Genomic DNA, 11,197 nt, shown 5'->3' on the forward strand with positions numbered 1-11,197 from the left:
CGATTCGGTCACTGTAACAAGTGTCCCTGTTTATAGTGTGTGTCTGTCTCAGTGAGAAGTCGGACTCTGTAACACGTGTCCCTTTTTACCGTGTGTGTCTCTCCCAGTGAGGATTCGGACTCTGTAACAAGTGTCCTTGTGTTAAGTGCGTGTCTCTCCCAGTTAGGAGACGGACTCTGTCACAATTACCGTGTCTGTCTCTCCGAGTGAGGAGTCTATCCCAGTGAGGAGCGCCTATGAGTGTGTCTATCCCAGTGATGAGTCAGTCTCTGTATATGGTGTACAGTGTGTGTTTATCCTCGTGAAGAGTCAGACTCTGTAACAAGTGCCTCTGTGTATATTGTGTGTCTATCCTAGTGAGGAGTTAGACTCTGTATATTGTGTACAGTGTGTATCTACCCTAGTGAGGAGTCAGTCTCTCCATATAGTATGTCGTGTGTGTCAATCCAAGTGAGGAGTCAGTCTCTGTATATAGTGTATAGGCTGTGTCTATCATAGTGAGGAGTCAGTCTCTGTCTATAGTGTACAGTCTGTGTCTATCCTAGTGAGGAGTCAGTCTATGTATATAGTGTGTAGTGTATATCTATCCTAGTGAGGAGTCAGTCTCTGTATATAGTGTATAGTGTGTGTCTATCCTAGTGAGGTGTCAGTCTCTCCATATAGTTTATAGTGTGTGTCTATCCTAGTGATGTGTCAGTCTCTGCATATCATGTACAGTGTGTATCTATCCTAGTGGGTTGGTCAGATGGGCGGAACAGTGGCAAATGGAATTTAACCCGGAAAAGTGCGAGGTGATGCACTTTGGAGGGACCAACAAGGCAAGGGAATACACAATGAATGGGAGGACCCTAGGCAAGACAGAGGGTCAGAGGGATCTTGGTGTGCAAGTTCACAGATCCCTGAAGGCGGCGGAACAGGTAGATAAGGTGGTAAAGAAGGCATATGGGATACTTGCCTTTATTAGCCAAGGCATAGAATATAAGAACAAGGAGGTTATGATGGAGCTGTATAAAACACTGGTTCGGCCACAGCTGGAGTACTGTGTGCAGTTCTGGTCGCCACACTACAGGAAGGATGTGATCGCTTTGGAGAGGGTGCAGAGGAGATTCACCAGGATGTTACCAGGGCTGGAGCGCTTCAGCTATGAAGAGAGACTGGGAAGATTGGGTTTGTTTTCCTTGGAGCAGAGGAGGCTGAGGGGGAAAAAGATTGAGGTGTACAAAATTATGAGGGGCACAGATAGGATGGATACTAAGGAGCTTTTTCCACTTGGCCGGCCACATTCCCTAGAATTAGGTCCAGTACCGCCCCCTCTCTTGTCGGACTTTCTACATGCTGGCTCAAAAAGCTCTCCTGGATGCACGTTAATAATTTTGTACCCTCTAAGCCTTTTACACTCTGAGTATCCCAGTTAATATTGGGGAAGTTGAAATCCCCCATTATTATTACCCTATTATTTGCACAATTTTCTGAGATTTGCCTACATATCTGTTCCTCTATCTCCCCCTGACTGTTTGGGGGCCTATATTACACTCCCATCAAAGTGCTTGCCCCCTTTTTGTTTTTAAGCTCCACCCATATGGCCTCATTGGAGGAACCTGCTAATATATCATCCCTCCTTATGGCAGTAATTGATTCTTTAATTAATATTGCGACCCCCCCTCCTCTTTTTCCTCCCCCTCTGTCTCGCCTGAAGATTCTGTACCCCGGAATATTGAGCTGCCAGTCTTGCCCCTCCCTCAACCATGTCTCTGTGACAGCAACAATATCATACTCCCATGTGTTTATCAACATCTTCAGTTCATCCACCTTATTCGCAAGACTCCTTGCATTAAAATAGATGCCTTGCCCTCACATATTTGCCCTGTCTTCCAAGCTGACTTGTTTTTTTCTCTATATTTGGCTGCACATCACCCCCTATTGTAGCTCCACTCTGTATCACATCCCCCTGCCAAGTTAGTTTAACCCCCCCAACAGTGCTAGCAAACCTCCCCGCAAGGATATTTGTCCCGCTCTGGTTCAGGTGCAACCCGTCCGACTTGTACAAGTCCCACCTTCCCCAGAAGCAGGCCCAGTGATCCAGGAAACTGAAACCCTCCCTCCTGCAACAACTCTTTAGCCACGCATTCATCTGTTCTATCCTCCTATTTCTATACTCACTCGCCCGTGGCGCCGGGAGTAATCCAGAGATTACAACCTTTGAGGTCCTGCTCTTTAATCTGCTACCTAGCTCCCTAAATTCTTCATGCAGGACCTCATCTCCCTTCTTTCTCTCTGCCTGTCTGCCCCTCTGTTTCTCCCTCACTATCAAAACACAAATCCTGGAGATTCCCACCCCTCTGACTCTCACTGCCCTGTACCCGCTTGGCCCAAATTGGTGCTGAGCGAACATTAAACATTACAGTGAATGTTCCACTTCTGGTATTTAACCCAGTCACCTCCATCTGTGTCTCTCTCTCTCTGACCCACTGTTTCTCTCTGTTCCTATCTGTGCTCCTTGCACTCTTTCTTTCTCTCTCCTCATCTGTTCCTATTTAAATCCCGAGCTCTATCCCTCTTTCGTTTTCTTTCACTTCCTCTCTCTCTCTGACTCTATCTCTCTGTTCTTCTTTCTCACCCCCTCTCTCTGGCTGCAGAGATAGTGGATGCATTGGTTTTGATCTTTCAAAATTCCCTGTATTCTAGAACTGCTCATGTGTATTGGAAGGTCGCAATTGTAACCCCACTATTGAAGAAAGGAGGGAGAGAGATAACAGGGAACTACAGGCCAGTTAGCCTGACATCAGTGGTCGCGAAACCGGTCGACTCCATTATTAAGGACGTTATCGGGGCACTTAGGAAGTCGTAATGTGATTAGGCGGAATCAGCATGAGTCAACATCGAACATCATCGTGTTCCGACTGGTACAAACATGGTGGAGAACTTCGCGCGTGTTGCACCCCAACTATTCAAGTATTTCGGCCCGATTACGCAATCGATTCCCAGCAATCATTTAAATCTGTTACTGAGGCTAAGAAATTATGAAAGAACAGATTTTGTCATTGACCTGAAATGTTGATTCTGTTTCTCTCTCCACGGGTGCTGCGTATTTCCAGCATATCAATCAATATCTGCGGTGCCCATCAATCACAGCGTGTGCAAAGATCGAGCGGACACAGCTGTATTCCATGTGTAACCGGGTATACTGAATAGAACAGTGGAAGCAGTCAGAGACATCTCCTCTGATGATCTTACACATCCTACAGTGTGAACGGTGGATTTAACCAGTCCCAGGGGCAGCATCCCCTCGACATCTTTCAATCTGCAACCAATAAACTGCAGGATAAATTTGGAAACAGTTTCATCCGAGACACACACTGGCGGACGGACAAATTGCTAGTTAATTGGCTCAATTCTTCATCTGATGCCTTTGCACCGAGCAACGCTCTCAAACCCCGGTCTGCAGTGTAACCGGTAGAAGCTCCGAATACTCAGCCTTGCCTTTGGGGATGCCGAAACTACACCAGTTGATAAAAGGGAACGGATATTACATGTTACTGTCTGTGCACCAACACACAGAGCGATTTATTCCATTCCAATATATGAGAGTATTGATTGCAGATCAAATGTCCCGATCATTAATGTTATTAAACATTTTTGGTCCTTACATTATTTTATCTGTTTTAACGGGTCGCTGATTCAGATTAATATCAATCAAATACATTCAGTAACAACAGGCAAATACTTTATTTTTAATTTTGCTGGACAGCTTTCAATTATTTCTCAATAATCGAGATGACAGAAAAAAGCAGATCAAACAAGGGAACAACTGTTAACATTCGATAATGGCGGAACATCGCAGAACTGCGAATGAGACAGCGGCTCCGCTCCTTATTCCCTGGAGAAGGGATGAAGCGGCGGGTGCAACTGACATCAGTCCAGGCACCGAGTTCATCAAACCTCCGAGAAGAATCTTTCCCTAAAACTGGTGGGTCTTCCTGTCAATTACACGGTAGAATTGAATTACATTCCTCGCACAGTGATATTAAACTCGGTGATCGAAGATTCTATTCCAATATTAAAGTTCACTTCATCACCGACACGTTTCATACTTAAGGGGGAATGTCCTTATTTGGCAGGAGTCACTCGGCCAATGAACTGTCAAAACTGTAGAAACCCACGGTGAATGTTGCCGGTAAATGCTGAAAAGTGCATGAAATATCGTCGCTTACCTGTGAGTTTTTACAAGAACCATCTTTATGTCGCGGTAAGGAGAGGGAACCTTAGTCTAAACTGGAATAGAGGCTGAAAGTGAAATCTAATGCCCCAAAGGGAGCTCTATTTCGCATTTCTTTCAGTTTTAACCAATCTTAGAATCAGTGTCCAGGGAGATTTCAGCAGCTTCTTCAGCTCTTCTCTGAATTTCCTCTGGGTAGCTGCATAAATACACGTGTTTGGACAGCAACTCAAAAACTTCAGCATAGCTCCGGTTTCGGTGGCGATATACCCTGGGTTTGTACGGTCCCCTCGGTAATAATTGGAGTTTGTCAGTCTGGTAGTTAATAAACTCACAGCAGTTGTCAACCACAAAATTATAAAAGTGCCCGATATGGTGAAGAGTAAAATGATGGATTTCCTTCTGTTCTCCATCTCTGGATCACACTGATCCTCACTGCTGTGACCCCGGAGTGTCTTGCGGGCTCGACTGGCCACTAAAATCCGTCTGATGGTCAAAGAATTAAACAAGGCAATTAAGGTAAAGGGAAGCCAAACGAGCGAGATGCCGTGAAACGAGCCGTACGCTGTAATTGGAGGTGAGGAGAGAACAGCCTCACTTTCCCGGCAGCCCCACTGCACTTTGTTAATTATTCGCTCCGGTGCATATGGAAACAAAACGGGGATGTCCTTTAAAAAGATCAGAACAAAGAAGGTTGTTAGAACCGCGGCCGCAGTTCTCTCGGTGCAATACTTGGTTTTAAACTTCTGGCAGCAGAGAGCGACAAAACGTTCAAATGTGAAGGAGACGGTGAACCAAACAGACAAATCGAGCGTGACAACAGTCATGTATAAAATGAACCTACACACGGGAGTGAAGGAGAGGAATGAAAGTGGGAACTGATAACTGAAAATATGATACACGATTATATTGATGATCATGACCAGTAGATCGCCTGTTGCCATGGCCACCATGTAGCCAGAGATACACTTGGAAAGGCCGCAGTTTCCTCTTGAGAGAATCACAATTGTCATGAAGTTCGCTGTAATAAAGAGAGAGGAAAGAAATACTATTCCAGTGTCTGATTGAAACCTCCTTTTAATGCTCTTTTAACCCCCCCCCCCACCCCCTAAAAGACCACTTTTTAACCCCATTTGAAACCAGTTTCAGGCCATTTTACCCCATTTATAGCCCACTTTTAAACCTCCATTTTTAAATTATCCGTTAAATCCTAACTTCCAGTCAGTGGGCGGAGATATGTAACAATTCTTACTTAACAAGAATCAGCTCCAATTACCAAACTGTGATTTGCTGGAAAAAAGGGAACAATTGCTTGATTGGTGACAATGAGTTTCTGAAGGCGAAACTTGCAGCCTCCACGAGTAAACGGAGACTCTGCAGGATCAAAGGAAGATTAGTGTCGTTTCCGAGCCTGTGTACGGTGTCTGTCTTCAGTCTTCCTATTTAATGCCGATTTCTCCCGGTGAGATTAGGTTCCACGGTTCGCTGTTGCCATCATTTCCCTCGCGGCTATAATCATTCTCTAAGTGTCCGTTCAGACAGTGATCGAGGGCGGTCTGTTTAACACCGGGGTTGCCGGCTCAAACCGCTCCTGTTCAGCACCATGCTCCTCATTTTTAAGAGGAATGGAGGGAGAAGAATCAGAGTGTTACCCCATCCTAGGCAGCTCAGAGAGCGATGAGACGCTGGACCCTTCTTCCTCTCTATGGATATTACGCAGTGTGTTCACTCACTTCCTCAATAGCGGACGCTTTAATTTTTGAAGGCCTGGGGGACCAGGATCGTGACCTCTGGCGATGTTGACCCTCCGAGTTTACCCCGTCCATCCTCCCACTCGATACTCAGTACCTCAGGTAATGAAAGCGCTTTCAGGTGTTTGGCTAAAAGTCCAAACGTAAGAAATGAAATTTTAAGGTTGAAATTTCGTGACTCATGATGTGTCTATTTTACTGAACTTACTGACCAGGAAGTGATAAAGAAAAGGTTCTAACTAACATTGTTCACTGTTGAACGCGTTGAGGACCTGTCTCACCGTTTCGGTTCGTTTTTTTTAACCAGAAAACGCATCTCCTTTTTCTAAAAATAAAAGCTCTTCAGATGAAAAAAACAACCTCAGAGCAGAAAGTCTCTTTCCCCAGAGGGTGAAACTCTGGTATAAATCACATCCAACAAGGATCAGATGGAAAAACAACCTCAGAGCAGAAAGTCTCTTTCCCCAGAGGTTGAAACTCGGGTATAAATCTCAGACAACAAGGATCAGATGGAAAAACAACCTCAGAGCAGGAAGTCTCTTTCCCCAGAGGGTGAAACTCGGGTAAAAATCACATCCAACAAGGATCAGATGGAAAAAACAACCTCAGAGTAGAAAGTCTCTTTCCCCAGAGGGTGACACTCGGGTATAAATCTAAGACAACAAGGATCAGATGGAAAAACAACCTCAGAGCAGAAAGCCTCTTTCCCCAGAGGGTGACACTCGGGTATAAATCTCAGACGACAAGGATCAGATGGAAAAATAACCTCAGAGCAGAAAGCCTCTTTCACCAGAGGGTGGCACTCTGGTATAAATCTAAGACAACAAGGATCAGATGGAAAAACAACCTCAGAGCAGAAAGCCTCTTTCCCCAGAGGGAGAAACTCGGGTATAATTCTCAGACAACAAGGATCAGCTGAAATAATCAAACTGTGATTTCCTATAAAAAAAAACAGGAATTGGCTGAAATGAAATTCCAAAGGCAGAAAGTGCCGACTCGACAAGGAAACTGAGATGGAAAATCCGACGGGATCAAGTTAAGGCCAATTTTGATGGTATTCGACAGGAACTTTCGGAAGTTGATTGGGAGAGTCTGTTGGCAGGCAAAGGGACGTCTGGTCAGTGGGAGGCTTTCAAAAGTGTGTTAACCAGGGTTCAGGGTAAGCACATTCCTTATAAAGTGAAGGGCAAGGCTGGTAGAAGTAGGGAACCTTGGATGACTCGGGAGATTGAGGCCCTAGTTAAAAAGAAGAAGGAGGCATATGACATGCATAGGCAGCTGGGATCAAGTGGATCCCTTGAAGAGTATACAGATTGCTGGAGTAGAGTTAAGAGAGAAATCAGGAGGGCAAAAGGGGACATGAGATTGCTTTGGCAGATGAGGCAAAGGAGAATCCAAAGAGCTTCTACAAATACATAAAGGGCAAAAGAGTAACTAGGGAGAGAGTAGTGCCTCTTAAGGATCAACAAGGTCATCTATGTGCGGAACCACAAGAGATGGGTGAGATCCTCAATGAATGTTTCACATCGGTATTTACGGTTGAGAAAGACATGGATGTTAGGGAACTTGGGGAAATAAATAGTGATGTCTTGAGGAGTGCACATATTACAGAGAGAGAGGTGCTGGAGGTCTTAACGCGCATCAAGGTAGATAAATCTCCGGGACCTGATGAAATATATCCCAGGGCGTTATGGGAAGATAGGGAGGAAATTGCGGGTACCCTAGCAAAGATATTTGAATCATCGACAGCGACAGGCCAGGTGACTGAAGATTGGAGCGTAGCAAATGTTGTGCCTTTGTTTAAGAAGGGCGGCAGGGAAAAGCCTGGGAACTACAGACCGGTGAGCCTGACATATGTAGTGGGTAAGTTGTTAGAGGGTATTCTGAGAGACAGGATCTGCAGGCATTTGGAGAGGCAGGGACTGATTAGGGACAGTCAGCATGGTATGGTTTTGTGAGTGGAAAATCATGTCTCACGAATTTGATTGAGTTTTTTGAAGGGGTAACCAAAAAGATAGATGAGGGCTGTGCAGTAGACGTGGTCGACATGGACTTTAGCAAATCCTTTGAAAAGGTACCGCATGGTAGGTTGTTAAATAAGGTTAAATCTCACGGGATCCAAGGTGAGGTAGCCAATTGGATACAAAATTGGATTGACGACAGAAGACAGAGGGTGGTTGTAGAGGGTTGTTTCTCAAACTGGAGGCCTGTGACCAGCGATGTGCCTCAGGGATCGGTGCTGGGTCCGCTGTTTTTTGTTATTTATATTAATGATTTGGATGAGAATTTAGGAGGCATGGTTAGTAATTTTGCAGATGACACCAAGATTGGTGGCATTGTGGACAGTGAAGAAGGTAATCTAGGATTGCAACGGGATCTTGATAAATTGGGCCAGTGGGCCGATGAATGTCAGATGGAGTTTAATTCAGATAAATGTGAGGTGATGCATTTTGGTAGATCGAATCGGGCCAGGACCTACTCCGTTAATGGTCGTGCGTTGGGGAGAGTTATAGAACAAAGAGATCTAGGAGTACAGGTTCATAGCTCCTTGAAAGTGGAGTCACATGTGGATAGGGTGGTGAAGAAGGCATTCAGCATGCTTGGTTTCATTGGTCCGAACATTGAATACAGGAGTTGGGATGTCTTGTTGATGTTGTACAAGACATTAGTAAGGCCACACTTGGAATACTGTGTACAGTTCTGGTCACCCTATTATAGAAAGGATATTATTAAACTAGAAAGAATGCAGAAAAGATTTACTAGGATGCTACCGGGACTTGATGATTTGACTTATAGGGAGAGTTGGATAGACTGAGACTTTTTTCCCTGGAGAGTAGGAGGTTTAGGGGTGATCTTATAGAATTCAATAAAATAATGAGGCGCATAGATAAGGTAGATCGTCAAAATCTTTTCCCAAAGGTAGGGGAGTCTATAACGAGGGGGCATAGATTTAAGGTGAGAGGGGAGAGTTACAAAAGGGTCCAGAGGGGCAATTTTTTCACTCAAAGGGTGGTGAGTGTCTGGAACGAGCTGCCAGAGGCAGTAGTAGAGGCGGGTACAATTTTGTCTTTTAAAAGCATTTGGACAGTTGCATGGGTAAGATGGGTATAGAGGGATATGGGCCAAGTGCAGGCAATTGGGACTAGCTTAGTGGTATAAACTGGGCGACATGGACATGTTGGGCCGAAGGGCCTGTTTCCATGTTGTAAACTTCTATGCTTCTATGATTGTATGAATGTACCTTCTAATCCTGTGTTTTGTGTCTCCTTACTCTTCCTGTTCAAAGCCGACTTCTCCCGGTGAGATTTTTTCCCACGGGTCTCTGTGAGCATCATTTTCCTCACGGCAATTACTATTCTCTCAGTGTGCGCTCGGACCGTGACGGAGGGCGGTCTGTTTCACACCAGGGACTCCCAGCTCATCCCGCTCCTGTTCTACACCATCCTACTCATTTTAAGAGTGTTCCAGGGAGAGGAATCAGGAACACGGACTCCAGAGTGTTCATCCAACCACTGCAGCTCAGGCAGACCACGGTGGGATTGGAAAAGTAGTTTAACACAATGTGAGACAGTACCCTTTGGATTTAAGAGTTACAGATGGGAATACAGAATGACTTGGGAATTATGCGAGATGGTCAGAACAGAAATGATTAAAAGTTCGATTCAAGGTATAGATGCAGGTCTTTCCAACGTTAAAGCAGAGAAGGTAAAGGGGAGATTTAATAAAGGTTTGCAAAACCATGAAGGGTTTTGATAGAGTAGATGAGGAGAAACTGTTTCCACTGGCAGGAGGGTCGTTAACCAGAGGACACAGATTTAAGATAATTTACAAAATATCCAGTGGCGATTTGAGCAGTTTTTTTACGCATCGACTTGTTATGATCTGGAATGCACGACTTGGAACGCTGCAGGAAGTAGATTCAATAATAAATTTAAAAGTGGAATTGGATATATACATGAAAAGGGATATTTGCAGGGTTGTGGGGCGAGACCACTGGAGTGGAACTAATTGGAAAGCCTTTACAATGAACCAGCACACGCACGATGTACCGAATGGCCTCCTTCTGCGTTGTAAGTTTTTTATGATTCTCAATTGTGAATAAAATACTCAAAGCCCGGATGAGATATGTGGAGTTGTGGAATACAGTAGAAGGAAATACCGCTCCAATGTTTAAGTTCCTCAGGTCGAACTCAGTGTGTTCAGCTTTGGATTCCTGCCCCAGGAGGAAAAAGAATGGCTCTGGAGGGAATCCAGTGGTAATTGAGACAAGTGACACATGAGATGAAGGGACTGAGCTGCAATGAACTACAGGATCCTATGATTCTATAATTCTATAATTCTATGACTCTTTGGTTCTGTGATTCCGTGACTCTATGACTCTTTGACTCTGTGATTCTATGATTCTGTTATTCTATGTTTCATTGAATCTGTCAATCTGTGACTCTGTGACTCTATGATTCTATGATTCTGTGAATCTATGATCGACGACTCTATGATTCTGTGATTCTGAGAATCTATGATTCTATAAATCTGTGATTTTGTGAATCTATGATAGATGACTCTATGATTCTATGATTCCATGACTCTTTGATTCTACCATTCGATGACGCTATCATTCTCTGATTCTTTGATTCTATGATTCTATGATTCCATAATTCTATGATTCTATGACTCTGTGACTCTGTGATTCTGTAATTCTATAATTCTATAATTCTATGATCCTATCATTCTACGATTCTTTGACTCTATGACTCTGTGACTCTGTGATTCTGTAATTCTATAATTCTATCATTCTATGATTCTATCATTCTACGATTCTTTGATTCAATGAATCTATGATTCTTTCAGTCTATGATTCTATAACGCTCTGATTCTATGACTCGATGATTCGATGATTGGACGTTTCTGTGTTTCCCTTTGTTTGTATGAATCTTTCTTGGGCGTTAGAGCAAAGCGCTCGATAGCTAATCGCCTGCCCGTTTTCAGTTCACCCGGTTTTGTTCTTGATTGATTGTCCCGGGAACAGAGTGCGGTTTTGTTGAGAGGGAGCTCGATTTGGGGAACAGAGAGCAGGTGAAACCTGCATTCAATTACAGCCGAACAGCGGTGGAGAAAGGTGGTCCAGCAGTTGTTGTGAGATAATTAGAGATCAGTTGACGACATCAGGCGCTGATGCCGAGGGAATGAGGGGAAAGCGAGAGGAGAGGGTCTTTAGATCGAGTGCGTGTAG

The 11,197-nt window shown here is 44.3% G+C and overlaps 1 protein-coding gene across 1 annotated transcript; it reads right to left on the reverse strand.

Moving 5' to 3' along the window:
* Positions 1–4,317: 4,317 nt before the first annotated feature.
* Positions 4,318–9,302, reverse strand: LOC137318174 (probable G-protein coupled receptor 139). Its single transcript, XM_067981132.1, has 2 exons — positions 9,209–9,302; positions 4,318–5,237 (listed from the first exon to the last, which is right to left on the reverse strand). Exons 1-2 carry the CDS (start codon positions 9,300–9,302, stop codon positions 4,318–4,320), a joined length of 1,014 nt encoding a protein of 337 aa, XP_067837233.1.
* Positions 9,303–11,197: the final 1,895 nt, after the last annotated feature.

Source organism: Heptranchias perlo, unplaced genomic scaffold, assembly GCF_035084215.1.
Source record: "Heptranchias perlo isolate sHepPer1 unplaced genomic scaffold, sHepPer1.hap1 HAP1_SCAFFOLD_66, whole genome shotgun sequence".
NCBI lineage: Eukaryota > Metazoa > Chordata > Chondrichthyes > Hexanchiformes > Hexanchidae > Heptranchias > Heptranchias perlo.

Bases quoted from the DNA above. Each gene is read 5' to 3' on its own strand.
- LOC137318174 (XM_067981132.1), bottom strand. From the start codon at position 9,302: ATGATGCTCACAGAGACCCGTGGGAAAAAATCTCACCGGGAGAAGTCG. The intron at 5,238-9,208 runs GTACATTCATAC...TCTTTATTACAG, and splicing joins ACAAAACACAGGATTAGAAG to CGAACTTCATGACAATTGTG.